Raw genomic sequence first — 15,032 nt, forward strand, 5'->3', positions numbered from 1 at the left:
GTAAAATGTACTTTTTTTTTGGTCCTGGGGCTTGAGGGACTGGGTGCTGTCCCTGAGCTTTTTTGCTCAAGGCTAGTGTTCTACCACTTCCAGTTTTCTGGTGGTTAATTGGCTATAAGAGTCTCGCGGACTCTCTTGCCCAGGCTGGTTTTGAACCATGATTCTCAGATTTCAGCCTCCTGAGTATCTGAGCCACCAGCATCTGGCTTTAGATTGTATTTTTTAATGGCACTTAAAAATAATACTTTTTAATATGAAAAATGTGCCTTATCATTAGTGACAGAATCAATGCAAATGCAAACTCACTTCATCTGCTTTCACAGAAGCCACGGCTAACTCCTTCTCCTTGATGGCAAGGTCCTGGGAGAGTTTAGCAACTGACTCACTTGCTTCCATGAGCTTATCGAGACCTTGACAAACACAGACATACTCTTGCTGAGCCATGCGTATTCCCTCCCTCAAATATTTACTCAGTACTTACTATTTATATGGCACTGTATATGTAATATAACAAGCACCCGATAATTAATTATGAACAAAAGCTTTAAAAAAAATACACCTATCTTAGGAACAAAAACTCTGGCCACGTTTCTAAGACTTTCAACAAGGGAAAGAAAACAGCTCTGACTAAAGAATATCATCTACTTAACACCCTCACCTGGTACCACAAAATAATAATAATTTTAAAAAATAATGATAATAATCAGAGAAGATTATTTAGCTACATTTAAGGGAAAGTCACCATGTCCTATCCAATAAGATTAGTTTGGCCCAGGAAATCTGCTTGGCTGGCTTAAGCTCACTTTGGCTCTGTTCATATTTCATACCAATCATTTCTGCCTCTGTAGCATACCATAGTTGAGGTAGTAAAAGAACTAGAATCCACCTTAACATTTCTGGTATAAATAAACCTGAAGGTAATTGCTAAAAGTTACATGACTGACCCTGTAACTTTCAGGACTGTGAATCAGAGTGACTTCTTCACACTGCAAACAGATAGTGGTGTGAGGGAAATAAATGTCTCTAGCGGCAGGGAAGTACTCATTGTTTCTTTTCCAATCTGCTGTTGCAAACACCCCCACCATGATTGATTTCAAGCTTCCAAGAGACCCTTGGGAGCATAACACTGTCTATCTCCACAGTATAAACAAAACAGAAATCAATTTCCTCAAAACATTAAATAGTAGTAAAATAGTTTTTAAAAAAGTGATGAGTTTTGAGTATTAAATATTCTTAATTTTAATGGGATTTACTTAAAGGTAATTATATATGACTTGATTGTGTTTAAAAATCAGATTGTAAAATTGCTGAAATTTGCCAGTCAGCTCTCATGACCAGAGTGAGTTGGCTTCAGCATATCCTGGCTTCAGCATATCCTGGATTCTAAAACATCCTGCAGAAAAGCAGTGAGTAGTGATGTTATCAGAGAAACCACACAAATTTCTTCACAGAACTCATAGCCGGCCCCATACTTTCTGGACAAGCAATCGGTTCCACTGAACACTTTCCTCCTTATGCTATACCAAGGCAGATGCTCACTCAGAAAGTCCATACTCCGGTAAACTACCTTTCCTTTGCATTTTTGTTTGTATTTGCTTTGCTTTTTTCCTGTATGTGAGAGATCTGAGAGGCCTCAACATGGCAGAATTGATATGCATCAAGTCAAATCACATCAAAACCAAAGACTGAAAGTGTAGTAGTCGTTTCTCAAGTTCTGCCTTCTCCCTGTTGGCAAGCGGCGGCTTGGGGCCTGCGGGGCTGCTTGCCACATGAAGAGCAGAGCCAAGAGACCTGGAAGCGGTGGGTGTGGAAAGAACACAGGCCACTTCTGTTTATACCGTCTCTGCCCAGTTTCTTGACAGCTCACAAGATTTTTAAAGAGCATTCTTTAAACATCTTTGCTATTTAGAGTTGAGTTAGTATTTTACTTTAAAATATTCAATAAAATGATGTTGCTATCAGATGCATCCTAAAAAAATTAAAAGGCCAAGATTCCATTTCCTCTTACCAATATTCATGCGGTCAGCTTGTTCATTGATATATTTCACCTTCTCGGTGTAAATGTTTTTATAGCCATTTATAAACGAAAGGTAAGATTTGGGAGTCACATGCGCTCGTCGGCGGTACCTGAAAGAGAATGTAGAAATGGCCACCTCTGTCATCCTGGTGTTCATCCATCCAAAGTCCCTTCCTATCCTCATCCACTGAGAAGTTGGAGTGGTCCCCTTGAAGGTAAATGAGCAGTGTCTCTCGCGGTCTGACCCAGAGGGGCCTTACACTTGACTTTGTCCCCTTACACTCCCCTTTGTGAGTGACTATTTCCATATCAGGAAACCCCAAGAGAAGAATGTGAGTCCTGGCCCCTCCCAGAACTTGTAAAGATCCAATAAAACAGGGCATGTGGATAAACTTGGACAATTTTGTCGTTCTGCATAGATATTAGACAAATTTTTTTTAATGAACTTGTGTTATTATCTGCTTTCACTGAACTGCTATTTGTTATAGATCCAATTTGCTGCTAGATCCTGGGTGGGTAAGCTAACAAAGCAAAACCCAATCTTCTCCCCTGATTTGCTGAATTAGCTTTGAAATCCAGACAATGAGACACATTTGGTTTAAGTGTTCAAGTTGTTATGGCTTTATCACAGTAATTACATTCAACAACAGAGATAAATAAAAGGAAAGGATTCTACAGAGAAGAAACTCAAGTCACAGAAGTACTTTCTGCCTACTATGTGTAGTAATTGTTGACCTCTGGCATTCACAGTTAATAGAAGCAGAAGGAAGTTAAGTCAACTAGGAGGAGAATCTTCCTAACAGTGAGAAGTAATATACACCAACTCTCAGGAGAATAAGAGAGAGTATCTAGAATTATTTTAAAAAGGAATTCTTTTAGTATGGTTCTAAGTAAAGAGAAAGGTCTAAGTTCAGCTTAGACTTCCCATAAACTTTTGTGTATGTGTGCTGGTCCTGGGCTTTAACTCAGGGCCTAGGCACTGTCCCTGAGCTTTTTTGCTCATGACTAACTCTCTACCACTTAAGCCACACCTCCACTTCCATATGTTTTTTGGTGGCTAATTGGAGATTGGAGTCTCACAGACCTTCCTTCCTGGCTTTGAATGGGGATCCTCAGATTTTTCCTAAGTAGTGAGGATTACAGGCCTAAGCTACCAGCTTCTGGCCTAACTAAACTTTTCAAGGTAGGGTTATCCCTTGAAAATGAATTGAAGAATTATCTAGGCCTTAGGCAGAAGGGTAGGCATAGCTTTTACGGGAGGTTCTGAAGCCTGTTAGCCCCTGAAGAGGAGTTCGCTCCTCTGGAGGCACTAATGGATCCATCTTCATCTACATCTGTCAGTCTTACTCAGTGACTTCAGCTTTGGTAGTACTGAGGTTTGAAAGCAGGGCTTTATCCCTGCTAGACAGGTGCTCTACTACTAAGCCATACTAGTCCTTCTTTGCACTCGTTTATTTTTGAAATAGGCTCTTACTTCCCACTGATTCACCTATTTTAAGCTTCCCATCATAGATGGGATGATCAGAGTACACATGCTCAGCTTTTGGTTAAGAATGTGGTCTTGCCTGTATGGTTGGACTGACCTCAAACTAGGATCCTCCCAATTTTATCCTCCCCAGTAGCTTGGATTACAGGCCTGAGCCACTGCATTTTTAAGTGAAAGCTCTGTATTTTTGGAGTGTTGGCAGCAGCTTTCACAGAATGAACACACCAACACTGCTCTTCATGAGCAGTTTTCCTACAGTCAATCAAGATTTTTGTTTCATAATTATTTGGCATAAAAACATTGGTAAGACTAAGTTATGCAAATACAAAACCTAAATGTTCCCTTAACATAAGGCAATAAAGAAAGTTAAAAACACTGGACTTCTTTAATCAAAATAAATAATGCATCAGAATAAGAAACTAATTTTGAACTGTTTATAATGCATTAGTTAAGTCATTTTCAAAACAAAATTAAGGGAGTGGAAGAGGGAGATGCATTAAGCATCTGTTACTTGCAGGCCTGGAGGATGAAGAGGTATTTAAGTGTGGACACTACTTAATTTTTAAATCTCAATTATTTGCCATCTTTTCAATATATAATCACTAGCAAATCAATGCAAGACAAATCGAAATGCAGCTGAGCTTGCAGCTCAGCCAATAAGAAGAGCCTTTTACTGGATATTACGTTTTAATTTCTCTTTGGAGGGAACTTGGTGGCTCCAGCAGCTCAGGGCTTATATATATATGATCACGTACCTTTGGAAATAATTTTCACAGCTCTCAGAAACCAAGTCATGAAAGAGGCCCATTGTTTCTACAACTTGCTTTTTAGTTTCAAGAGAACAGACGATATTATATTCCATCAGGAAGTAGGAGGACACGGCCACCAGAGCCTCCTTCGGCCAGCGGCTGAACCAGTCCATTGTACAACCCGATATCAAGCCAGGGAATTTCAGAGAACGAGCTCGAAACTTCTCACCAACCTATTAACAGCAAAGTCAAAAAGCATTAGAAATCAAAAGGACCCATCAGCTAGAGAGTCTGGCTACATAGTGTGTGTGTGTGTGTGTGTGTGTGTGTGTGTGTGTGTGTGTGTGTGTGTGTGTGTGTGTGTGTGTGTGTGTGTGTGTGTGTGTGTGTGTGTGTGTGTGTGTGTGTGCGCGCGCGCACGCGCGCGCTCAGGGCGTGTGTGGTGTGTGGTGTGTGTGTGTGTGTGTGTGTGTGTGTGTGTGTGTGTGTGTGTGTGTGTGTGTGTACTCAGGGCCTGGGCATTCCCTTTCCTTTTTATTTGAGGCTTGTGCTCTACCACATGAGACACAGCTCAGCTCCACGTGTTTGCGCACATGTGAAGAGTCTCATGGGGCTTTCCTGTCTGGGTTGGCTTCTGAGTAGCTAGGATTACAGGTATGAGCCACTGGCACCCAGCCATACAATAATTTCTAATTTATGTCCTGATAGCATGGATATGTTGTTACCACATTGATATCAAGATTTTGGACAGTGGAGATGGAAGGTAGAAGTATTCATTAATTTTAATTCCACCAGACAAAGATTCATTTCTTGGCAAACATCTTACCGGAGGAAGTAACCCATATAAACCCGTTTCCATAAGTAATTCCTCCTACCATGCTCAAAACAACAGAGACTCACAGGGGAGAAGCAGAGAACCACGTGCAGGTTCCTCCTGGACCTGGAAATGAAGTATTCGTACAGGTTATCGAAGGTAGGAGGATGGCGAGGCAACTCCTTTTTCATCACAGATATCAGACCTTGGGTGATCTCATCTAGCTCGTCTCGTGCAAACAAACTGGAGATCTTTAAGCAACAGACAAGAAATGTCTTGAGAGTGAACAGTTCCCCACAGCCAACTATAGCCAAAAGTGTGGTCTTCCCATTTCTCCCCACACACGCATACGAGCGCCAGTACTAGAGCTTAGACTCTGGGCTGAATGTTGTCCATCAAGGGTGGTGCTCTGCAGCTTGAGCCACAGCTCTACTTTTGGCACTTTTTTTTGTGGTTCATTGTGGAAAAAAGTCTCATGGACTTTCCTGCCTGGACTAGCTTCAAACTGTGATCCTCAGATCTTGGCCTCCTGCGTAGCTAAGATTACAGGTATGAGCCACCAGCGCCCCACAAGAGTGCCTTGTTTTATTGAGCAGCAAATCATGTTTCCTAATGTTTAAGTAGCTCTTTCTCTCTCTCTCTCTCTCTCTCTCTCTCTCTTTCTCTCTCTCTCTCTCTCTCTCTCTCATACACACACACACACACACACACACACACACACACACACACACACACACAATCTTCATTAAGCCTTTCATCAAGTCTTGTTTTTTTAAGTGTCTGGTGACTGATATGATAGTAAGTTTTGTCAACTCTGGTGCCAGAATGCAGCTTAGACTGTAACACGTTTGTGCACCATTACGCATCTGTGGCACCCCTGGATGGGGCAAAGATAAGGACAAGCCTAATCTTGAGAAGGCTGAGTTTGGGAAGCTGGTGCTTGGCCGGCGTCTGGGAACGGGGCTTTGGGAACACCTCCCCCTTTACTCATCGCAAAGGTTGTTCAGCTGCCCCCACAAGCACTGTGTTCTACCAGGAATCCTACTTTTCTTCCCTGGGTCTGCAATTATGGTGGGTGTGGCTAGGCAGGGAGCAACCAGTTCTGAATGAGATCATTGGACGCTGGATCCCACACAGACTTCCTTAACAGAAACTCAGGGTTTCTGTGTTTCCAAAAGAAATGCAAGACAGGTGTTTCCCCTTGGGAGACCTACCTCCCCCGAGGACAGCAGGTTGTTCAGGTACTCTAGAAATGCCTCATCTTTGATCTCGTTGTCAGTGAAGATAAAGGTAATGCCCTTTCCCTCGCCGCCCGCAACTCTATACAGAAATTTTAAGTCATCGATGAGATTATTCATGTTGTAAGACCTAGAGGGAGACGTGGGAGGGGATTCTGAATTGTTCATGAGCTCAATTGGAATGAAGTGCTTACAAAATGTAATTACATATGTATAGTCATTTATTTCAAAACAGTCGTAAGTCATGCAATTAGAGCATGGTCTGCACCAACTTTGTTGAGTATTAAGAAATAGGAGCCATCAGAAACCTGGGGATTAAAACTAGAGCGCTATGTGCTCCCCTCCAAAGTAAGTGTGCTGTATCTGTCTTGGGAATTGTGAGGTGCAGACTTGACCAGAAGTGACCCGGGAAGAGTTGTGGGGACAGGAAATGAACTTTCCACCCTGCCACCTGCCAGCAACAGACTTTGCTCAAGTGAATGTGTGTCAGATCCCTAAAACAAATCTCCAGTTTGGATGCATCTAACTGGATAAAATCAGTGATAGATTATACAGAGTAGTTGCTTACATGGCTACATGTTTAATTCTAGAGAAAGCCTACAGAAGTAGATACAATTTCTGGCATACAGATGACAGAAATACTGTCATAAGGTGCTTACAGATCACGAAAAGACCCTGGCCTTTGTTTTTCGGTTTACTCTGTGTCCTGCTAGGTATCAGCTACCAGCTGTGAGAAACTACGTCAGAAGTGAATTTTCCAATTTGGAGGGGGAGGATGAGGAGCTGGGAAGGAAGGGATAGTGGGGGGAAAACAAACAAGTGGATAATGATGTTTGACAAGAAATGTACTCATTTCCTTAACTCATGTAACTGTAACTGCTCTGTTCAGCATCTTTACAATAAAATAAGATAAAAATAAAAATAAAAACAAAGCAGACTTTTTCTGGAGTGCTGTATAAAAGTGCTCATGGGTGAGCTGGGGGGAGGCCCACTGTGAAGGAGGCCCACCTGACAGAGGCGCCACTGAACAAGGCATGTTGAGCTTCGTGTAAACCACGGGGTCTAACAGCACCTAAAAGACCTGGGTTCAAGTGGCTTCTTGGCAGCTTTAGAAAAGTTCCCTCACACTTCTCAACCATCATGTCCTCATCTACAAACTGAAGAGGACTCCTAGCTGTGAAGCTTGTTGTAGGCATTAAAACTGATAGAGCATTTAAATGAATAAATAACTTGTTTTATACGTGGCCTTCAACTAGAACCGTGAGCCTGCCTCTGGTCATGCTACAATAAAAGTCTTAATGTGCCCCTGTAGGAACAGCATGGCTCACATTCATATAGACAGAGAGATAGATAGATGTGACATACGTGATACATCTCAAATAAAAAATATAGTTCTTAAATGAAAATACATATGCTTATATATGACATATATGATAATTCTTAAATTAAAAATATACTAAAAAACCAAATGGTTGCTTTCTTAAAAATAAGTACACAAGAGTACAACTTAAGGACAAATTCAAAAGAAATTAACTATAGAAAAACATATGATCATGTTTCATTTTGTTCTACCTGGTTAATGTTATTTGAAATATCTGATATCCAGCAATGAAAGAAGCCAATCTTGAAAGGCTCTGTTTTCCTGAACCACCAACACCCACCAGCAACGCATTTCCACAGGAGGTTCGAATGATTCGGGAAATCTGTTTTGAAATTAACATGTGACTATTAGAAACGAGGATGCAAATTGTCACTTTTTTTTTTTTTTTGCACTAAAGGCATCCAAGGCTTGACCATCTATTACTAGGTTACATTTGACTTTTTCCTTGTCACAGTTAATCTTTTTTTTTTTTTTATAATAGCCTCATGTTCATTTACTCAAATTCCTTCTTTATCCATGTACACTTATGTCATGAAAAACAGAACAAATGACCTATTCTCTCCTGTGAGTATTCTTTTTTGTGTACATGTGCCAGTACTGGGGCTTGAACTCCATTTGTTAACTCCCTTAGCTTTTTCGCTCAGGGCTAGTGCTCTACTATTTGAACTATAGCTCCACTTCTGGATTTTGGGTGGTTAGTTAGAGATGAGAGTCTCACAGACTTGCTGGCTTCAAGCCCGATCCTCAGATCTCAGCTTCCTGAGTTACTAGGATTATAGGCGTGAGCCACGGGTACCCAGCTCCTGTGTGTACTCCTGCTGTGTGTGTGTGTGTGTGTGTGTGTGTGATTTAATTCTTATTAGACTTGCTGATGAAGCCCCTCTTCTCAAGCTGTAGGAGATGCAAGGAGGGGTGGAATTATTAGCCAACATGGAGTCATGTAGGCACCTATCTACAACAAATACTGCCTCTGTCACAGCTCTAAAAAAGTGCCAAAATTCTATTTACAGACAGCCCTGGGTAAATGGATACACAAAAGACTTATAGAGAGGTGGCCTTCAGCCTTGTGTTGCTTTTCTATGGTTGATTACCTTGGTAAGGAGAAGGCTCGAATGGAGGTTCAAATCTTATTCAGGACAACTGCAGGCAATGCTAAAAAGCTCTCTTTTACATATCACAGACTTCCCTGCCCAGGCTGGCTTCAAACCACAATCCTTAGGTCTATCCTCCTGAGAAGCTAAGATTACAGGCAGGAGCCACCAGTGCCCAGTGTTAATTCAATTTTTTTTCTTTTTTTTTTTTGTATCAAGTACATTCATCACTTGTGTGGTTTTGCACCTAAATCCAGCGTCTCGGGCTCCTCATGATGTAGCCATGCAGGACTGGTTGAATTACTTGTTGAATGCTAAAGGTAGGAACCTTAGCTATCTGGAATTTCATCATCTCAGGCTAATTCCTCTTTATGAAACTTGCCTAATAGTCCATGCCATCAGTTCCGGGAAGAAGTCCTTTTCAATCAACCAATCCTCTAAGTTAATAAACTGCTTTCTGTAACTCTTCAAGTTTCAATCAAACCAGGGACCCATTTGGGACCCTCTAACCAAGTAGACTCTGCTGGATCATCAGGCCTGAACACCGGACCAGCCCTCCCCCCCCACCGGCGTGTTTCTTCATACAAGCCGCTCATTGGGCTTTTGGGAAGCATCATCTTTTTCCTCCCTGGGGAGCAAAATTCAAGGGACATCAACAGTGTAATTCTGGGAGGGGATACTTTACCGGTCCTCTGGCTTCCTTATGAGAAAGGTAAAGCTCTTTGACTTGGCATGGCCAAAAGCTCTGCACACAGAAACCATCAATTTGCTGTGGAAAAGCATTTTGCCACAATGCATGGATGCAGATATGGGGTTTCTAAGGAAGTCTTTGTTTTCTGACCAAGACCTGACCTAGAATATTCACTCCAGTGTTATCTGGAGGGACACATTTATTCTTTCACCACAGGTTTTGTCTGTGAAATTTACTAAGCTTGGATACATATATTTGTATCAGGAAATTGTAAATTAGAACCTTAACAAGATGAGTCATTGCATCTTTAAAAAACACCAGATCAAGAGAAGTTCCTCGAATGATTTCATTGAACTGCCTTTGGTAGAATTGCAGTTTTTCAGCCAGAAATTCATACGATGGTATCTGTAGAGAAAGAGAGACATAGAGAGATAATATTTAATATCCCTAAATTTTAAGCCACAGTTGTAAAGACTCTCAAAAGAAACTCTTGCTAAAAAGAAAAGAAAACAAACAAACCACCAAAAAAAAACCAAAGCTCTGTGGTTCATGCCTGTAATCCTAGCTACTCAAGAGGTAGAGACTGGAAGGATCTTGGTTCAAGGCTACCTTGCAATAAGTTAGCAAAAACCTATCTCAACAAAAAAGTGGGGCAGAGTGGTACCTAGCTGTAATCTCAGATGTGGAATAGCAGAGGGAGGAGACTGAGGTCAAGGCCAGTCCCGGGCAAAAGCTCAGGACAATATCCAAAAACTAAAGAAAAAAGGGCTGAACCATATGTCTAACCAGCACGAAGCTCTGATTCCTAACCTCAGTTCTATAGAGAAAGCTTTTGTAAACTTTATGGGTGTTTATATGCGTTAGTCTACTTTTAGTTATTTCCATTTTTTAGAGCCTTGAAACTTAATAACATGAATGGATTTCCAGTGAGACATCATGTTTGATCTTTCCCTTCAAGAGGCCCAGCACTGATTCCTGTCATGCAATTAATGGTGAAATGTGACAAGTAATTTTCTTAGTTTGGGTCTGCTTTTTAATTCTGTTTATGGCTTTAACATTCACAAGTTTTACATTGTGTATGTAGTCAAATCCCCCGACTTTGTTTTGCTACTTGTTCCTGTTTGTTAGCTGTCCATGCACTTAAATTACTTTGTTATGTAATCTTGTGATTTTTTTTTTAAAAGAGGCCTTTGGAATCTTGCTTCCAACCTAGATATTAATTCCATTAAGCCAATATATTCATTTAGGAAAACTTCTATGCTCTCATTTCCAAAGAAGTTTTATCCTGCTAAGTTCTACATATTGTTGCTGATGAGTGGAATAGTTCTATATTCTCCTTTCAATCTTTTGTTTGTTGGTCAGGGATGGCAAAACTTTCTGGAAAGAGAAGATAATGAATACTGTAGGCTTTGTGGCTGGTACAGGCTCTAATGCAAATACTCCATACTTTGGCAACACAAAAGCTTCCACCACCTGAGTTGGGCTGCATTCCAATCAAACTTTACTCAGGAAGACTGAAATTTGAATTCTATATAGATGACACATCACTCAATATTCTCCTTTTGACTGTTTCCTAACCATTAAAAATGGAAGAAGCTCGGGGCTGGGAAGGTGGCTCAGTGGTAGAGTACTTGCCTTGCATGCATGAGGCCCTCGGTTCGATTCCTCAGCACCACATAAGCAGACAAAGCCGGAAGTGGGGCTGAGACTCAAGTGATAGAGCGCTAGTCTACAGCTGAAGAGCTGAGGGACAGCACCCAGGACCAGAGTTCAGGCCCCACGACCGACAAAAAAAATAAGTAAGAAGCTCCTTCCAAACAGGCACCAGGTGGTATGACCTGTGGTCTAATTTGCCAGCTCCTTTTAGGGAGGAGAATTCCTGTGTTTCATATTTATAAAATCCTTGCTTATCTCATTGAAATTCTTATTAGTTAAAACAGATTTAAAATTCTCTTGGATTATATAATTAGGTAATCATATCTCCTACCGAAACATTTTTTGGATGGGTTCCTTATCTGATTAGTAGTACCTATTTTTGTCATTACGGTGCATTTAGTTTGGAGCTTTCAAAGTAATTCTATAAGAGGTGACAGTAGGGTGACATATATGTTTTGTATATGACTTAATAGGATTGTTTCTGCATCTCCTTGATGGGACTTACTTACTTGGTGAGTGATGGCTATGAATTACAACACAGAAGCAATTTAGAAGGCATAGCAACTCTATGGGACTCAAGTATAGAGCAAAATGGCCAGGGAGCTGGGTGACCTGGAAAACTCTTATAAGAGCTGAAGATAAATACCAATTCATAGACTTTGGGCACTTCGAATACAGAGTCTTCAGGTTCGTCGCCAGTTGGTTCAGGCATGTCACGGAGAAAATCCACAAAATATGGTTCCGGGTGAATGTACGACACTACCTCCGAGCCAATGGTCTCTTCAATTGCACGGGCAAGCTGTGTGTTAAACCAATACTCGTCTTCTGGAGTTATAAATCTGAAGGAAGACACACCCATAAGAATGCAAACAAGGAACACATCTCTTCTGCCTGCACAGGAGCTCGGCCTCCCCCTTCCTCTCTGGCCCCACTCAACGCCCCTAACCACACCACAGGGCAGGGGAACCATAAGCTCTCCATCTAAATAAGATGGTTATACCCTATCCAAGGCAGTTACTGCTTATAGAAAATAGATGTGAATCCCCCAGGGGAAGTCTGTGATGCCTAAAATTGGCAATGGAAGTACAGACATGGGGGTCAAGACCAAGCAGATGTCAGTCCTCTCTCGGGATTTGTGAACACCAGGCATGAGGGTCCTTTGCATACTTACAATGTCACAAAGGGAAGAGGGAAGAAGGGGGAACTCATGTGAGGAGGACTGTTGAAATATGATGTGGAGTGCTGCACACCTTGCTATTTTGTGCGACTAATGCTGTCATACAAGTATGACAGAAGAGGAAACTGGGGCTGAGAAAGACGACGGGATTTAACTTTAATGGGATAAAAACCAGCTTTCAACCATGCAGAATCTACACATGGAGTTCACTATGTTCATAAAACATACACAACTAAAATTTACTGCTAAGTTCTGTCAATTCTGATGATAGGGTGATTGTTAAAAATGTATATTCTTACAGTATTGCTTCAGTAAATTGGCAGAGCATTTTGAGTTTTTTTTATTGTGGTTTTTTGTTTTGTTTTGTTTTTAAAGACTGGGGATTGAACTCATGATCACTAGACAGGTGCTCTGTTACTTGAACCAGACCTCTAATACCATTTTGCCTTGCTTACTCTAAGGCAGGGGCTCCCTTTATGCCTCAGCTGGCATCTAACAGAGATCCTTTGATCTCCAGGTCCCAGGGAGCTGGGATTACAGGTTTAAGCCACTGTGCTCAGGTGATAAGAGTATGTCCTTAAGGTGACTAGTGGACAGGAAATGTCATCCATTAAACCTCATTAAGCCTCATAAAAATCTGAGAGAGTGTCCTTATTTCACTGATCTGAGTAGATGCTGTCGGAACATAGCAGTACAAACTTTTAGGTTGTACATTTAATACACACCTGTCTGCAATCACTCTGTTACACTCATGTTTGAAAAGTGACAGGAGAATAGCAAGAGAGTCACACTCCTCTGCTCTTATAGTTAGCATTCCTTGCCAAATTCTGGAAAGGTCTCGAAGATTGAAAATATAATGAAATTTAGAAGGTGTTGGCAACATCTTCACCTAAAGATTAAAAAAAAATACTCTTAATTAAGTTTCCAGATAAAACTAAGAATTGGGCTGAGTTTTTTTAAAAGAACTATTTGCATCTTACAAATTCTATTTTCAATAAAATAAACTGAACAAATGAATTAAGTTCATATTCTTGTCACAAAAAACACAACATAAATTTAGCCAATTTCTGTTCCTAGGAAGATCCATGATTAAGAGGGGACTTTTCTTTTTAAGGCTTTGGAAAGTGTTTACAGGTGAGATCACTGAGACTTGTTGTTGGAGATGGAAAGTTATAAGACAGGGAAATTAAAAAGGGGTTCCCAGAGGTAGTCAGTGGTACCTAGTAGTACCCAGTGGTGACCAGTGTTTTGTCTTAAATAATTGCTGTGGGTGTTAATCACAATGCAAATCCTGGAAGAACATCCTATTTAAGAACATTCTTGTTTGATTATAGAAACTAACAAAGTATTCTCTAAATAATGAAGAAGTAAAAAAAGAACATTCTTTAGGAAATATCCAATGTTTCTCCTGATAATTCTGTAGCTAGAATTCTCCCAGGCCACAAGTACTCCAAGTTCCTAGATGTGGGCAGTTGGCTGAATAAATGCATAGTGAATGAGACAGCTGTTCCTTATATCCTTCACCACTTTTTGGCAAATTATGTCTGCCTTGTAATCCCATATCTACACTTTTGAGTACATCCTTCAGTTATCTGCTGACAGCTACAAGTTTCCTGGGTTTCTTTTTAGGGAACTGATTTGTGTCCCAAAATGTAGCCTCTTTTGTTAAGAACAGATACTAACATCCATGCTCCATTGCCAAGAAATATATGTTACATCAAGTCATAGGCTGCCAAGATCTGGAAAGCCACGCATCGACTCAGCTGGTAAGTATTTGTGTGCCTGATACGGTTTGGTAGGGGGGTAACAGACGTACAAAGCTACAAACCCGAGACTCAAGTGCAAGAACGGTATTCTCATTTCAGCAAAATTGTGCCTTGTCTTGGACATCATGTGTGCTTGATAGTAATATCTCACACATATGAAAAGCATCATTTGGTTAGAAAATTTGTTCCTTGGAAGGAAAAGGTGATATAAATCTATCTCAGCACCTCATTTGTCTCTTCCAACGAACACTACTTAATGTGATGTTATTATTACTTATTGAACCACAAGGTGAAAGCAAGGCTAAAGACAGGTGACCGTGGAGAAATCATTCTGCCGTACCTTTGTCCACTGCCACAGCACTCTGCCCACTGAGACCAAATTCCCAATCATCTCACATATTTGAGGCTTGAACTTTCTACAAGGATCAAAGTATCCGCAGCCAATCACTCCTACAAGACAAACAAGCGTGAAGACACAAGCTTACTAGAAGAGAGGGGTAGGCGGATGAAGGGAAGACAGTAGGGGAGAATGCAGTCAAGAATTCAATGGATATCCTACAACATTTTTAGAAGTGAAGAATGGAGCTGGGCGCTGGTGGCTCACACCTGTCATCCTAGCTACTCAGGAGGCTGAGATCTGATGATCACGGTTCAAAGCCAGGCCAGGTAGGAAAGTCCGTGAGACTCTTATCTCCAATAACCACCAGAAAACTGGAAGTGGCACTGTGGCTCAAGTGGTAGAGCTCTAGCCTTGAGCTGAAGAGCTCAGGGATAGCACCCAGGCCCAGAGTTCAAGCCCCACGACTGACCAAAAAAAAAAAAAAAAAAATGAGGAAAGGGGTGGGGTTGGGAGGGATGGGTAAGAATGTTTAAAGGGGTGACATTGATCAAGACACTACTTTGTTGAAGGGCAACTCTTTTGTACAACTAAAGATTATATATATATATATATATATATAATCCATC

At 41.0% G+C, this 15,032-nt stretch overlaps 1 protein-coding gene across 2 annotated transcripts in view; it reads right to left on the minus strand.

Annotated features, from left to right (window-relative positions):
- Dnah8 (dynein axonemal heavy chain 8) overlaps window positions 1-15,032 on the minus strand; it is a 205,509-nt gene that overhangs the window by 86,873 nt on the left and 103,604 nt on the right. For both annotated transcript variants that reach the window (XM_070023840.1, XM_070023841.1), the window contains exons 58-67: window positions 14,407-14,516; window positions 13,026-13,189; window positions 11,770-11,962; window positions 9,750-9,872; window positions 7,877-8,007; window positions 6,281-6,434; window positions 5,153-5,317; window positions 4,259-4,485; window positions 2,009-2,127; window positions 307-410 (exon numbers count right to left, since the gene is read on the minus strand). In XM_070023840.1, coding sequence (XP_069879941.1) covers window positions 307-410; window positions 2,009-2,127; window positions 4,259-4,485; window positions 5,153-5,317; window positions 6,281-6,434; window positions 7,877-8,007; window positions 9,750-9,872; window positions 11,770-11,962; window positions 13,026-13,189; window positions 14,407-14,516 — 1,490 coding nt within the window. The remainder of the gene's footprint in view (window positions 1-306; window positions 411-2,008; window positions 2,128-4,258; window positions 4,486-5,152; window positions 5,318-6,280; window positions 6,435-7,876; window positions 8,008-9,749; window positions 9,873-11,769; window positions 11,963-13,025; window positions 13,190-14,406; window positions 14,517-15,032) is intronic.

This window comes from Dipodomys merriami, unplaced genomic scaffold (genome assembly GCF_024711535.1).
Source record: "Dipodomys merriami isolate MVZ:Mamm:240054 unplaced genomic scaffold, mDipMer1.0.p SCAF_16, whole genome shotgun sequence".
NCBI lineage: Eukaryota > Metazoa > Chordata > Mammalia > Rodentia > Heteromyidae > Dipodomys > Dipodomys merriami.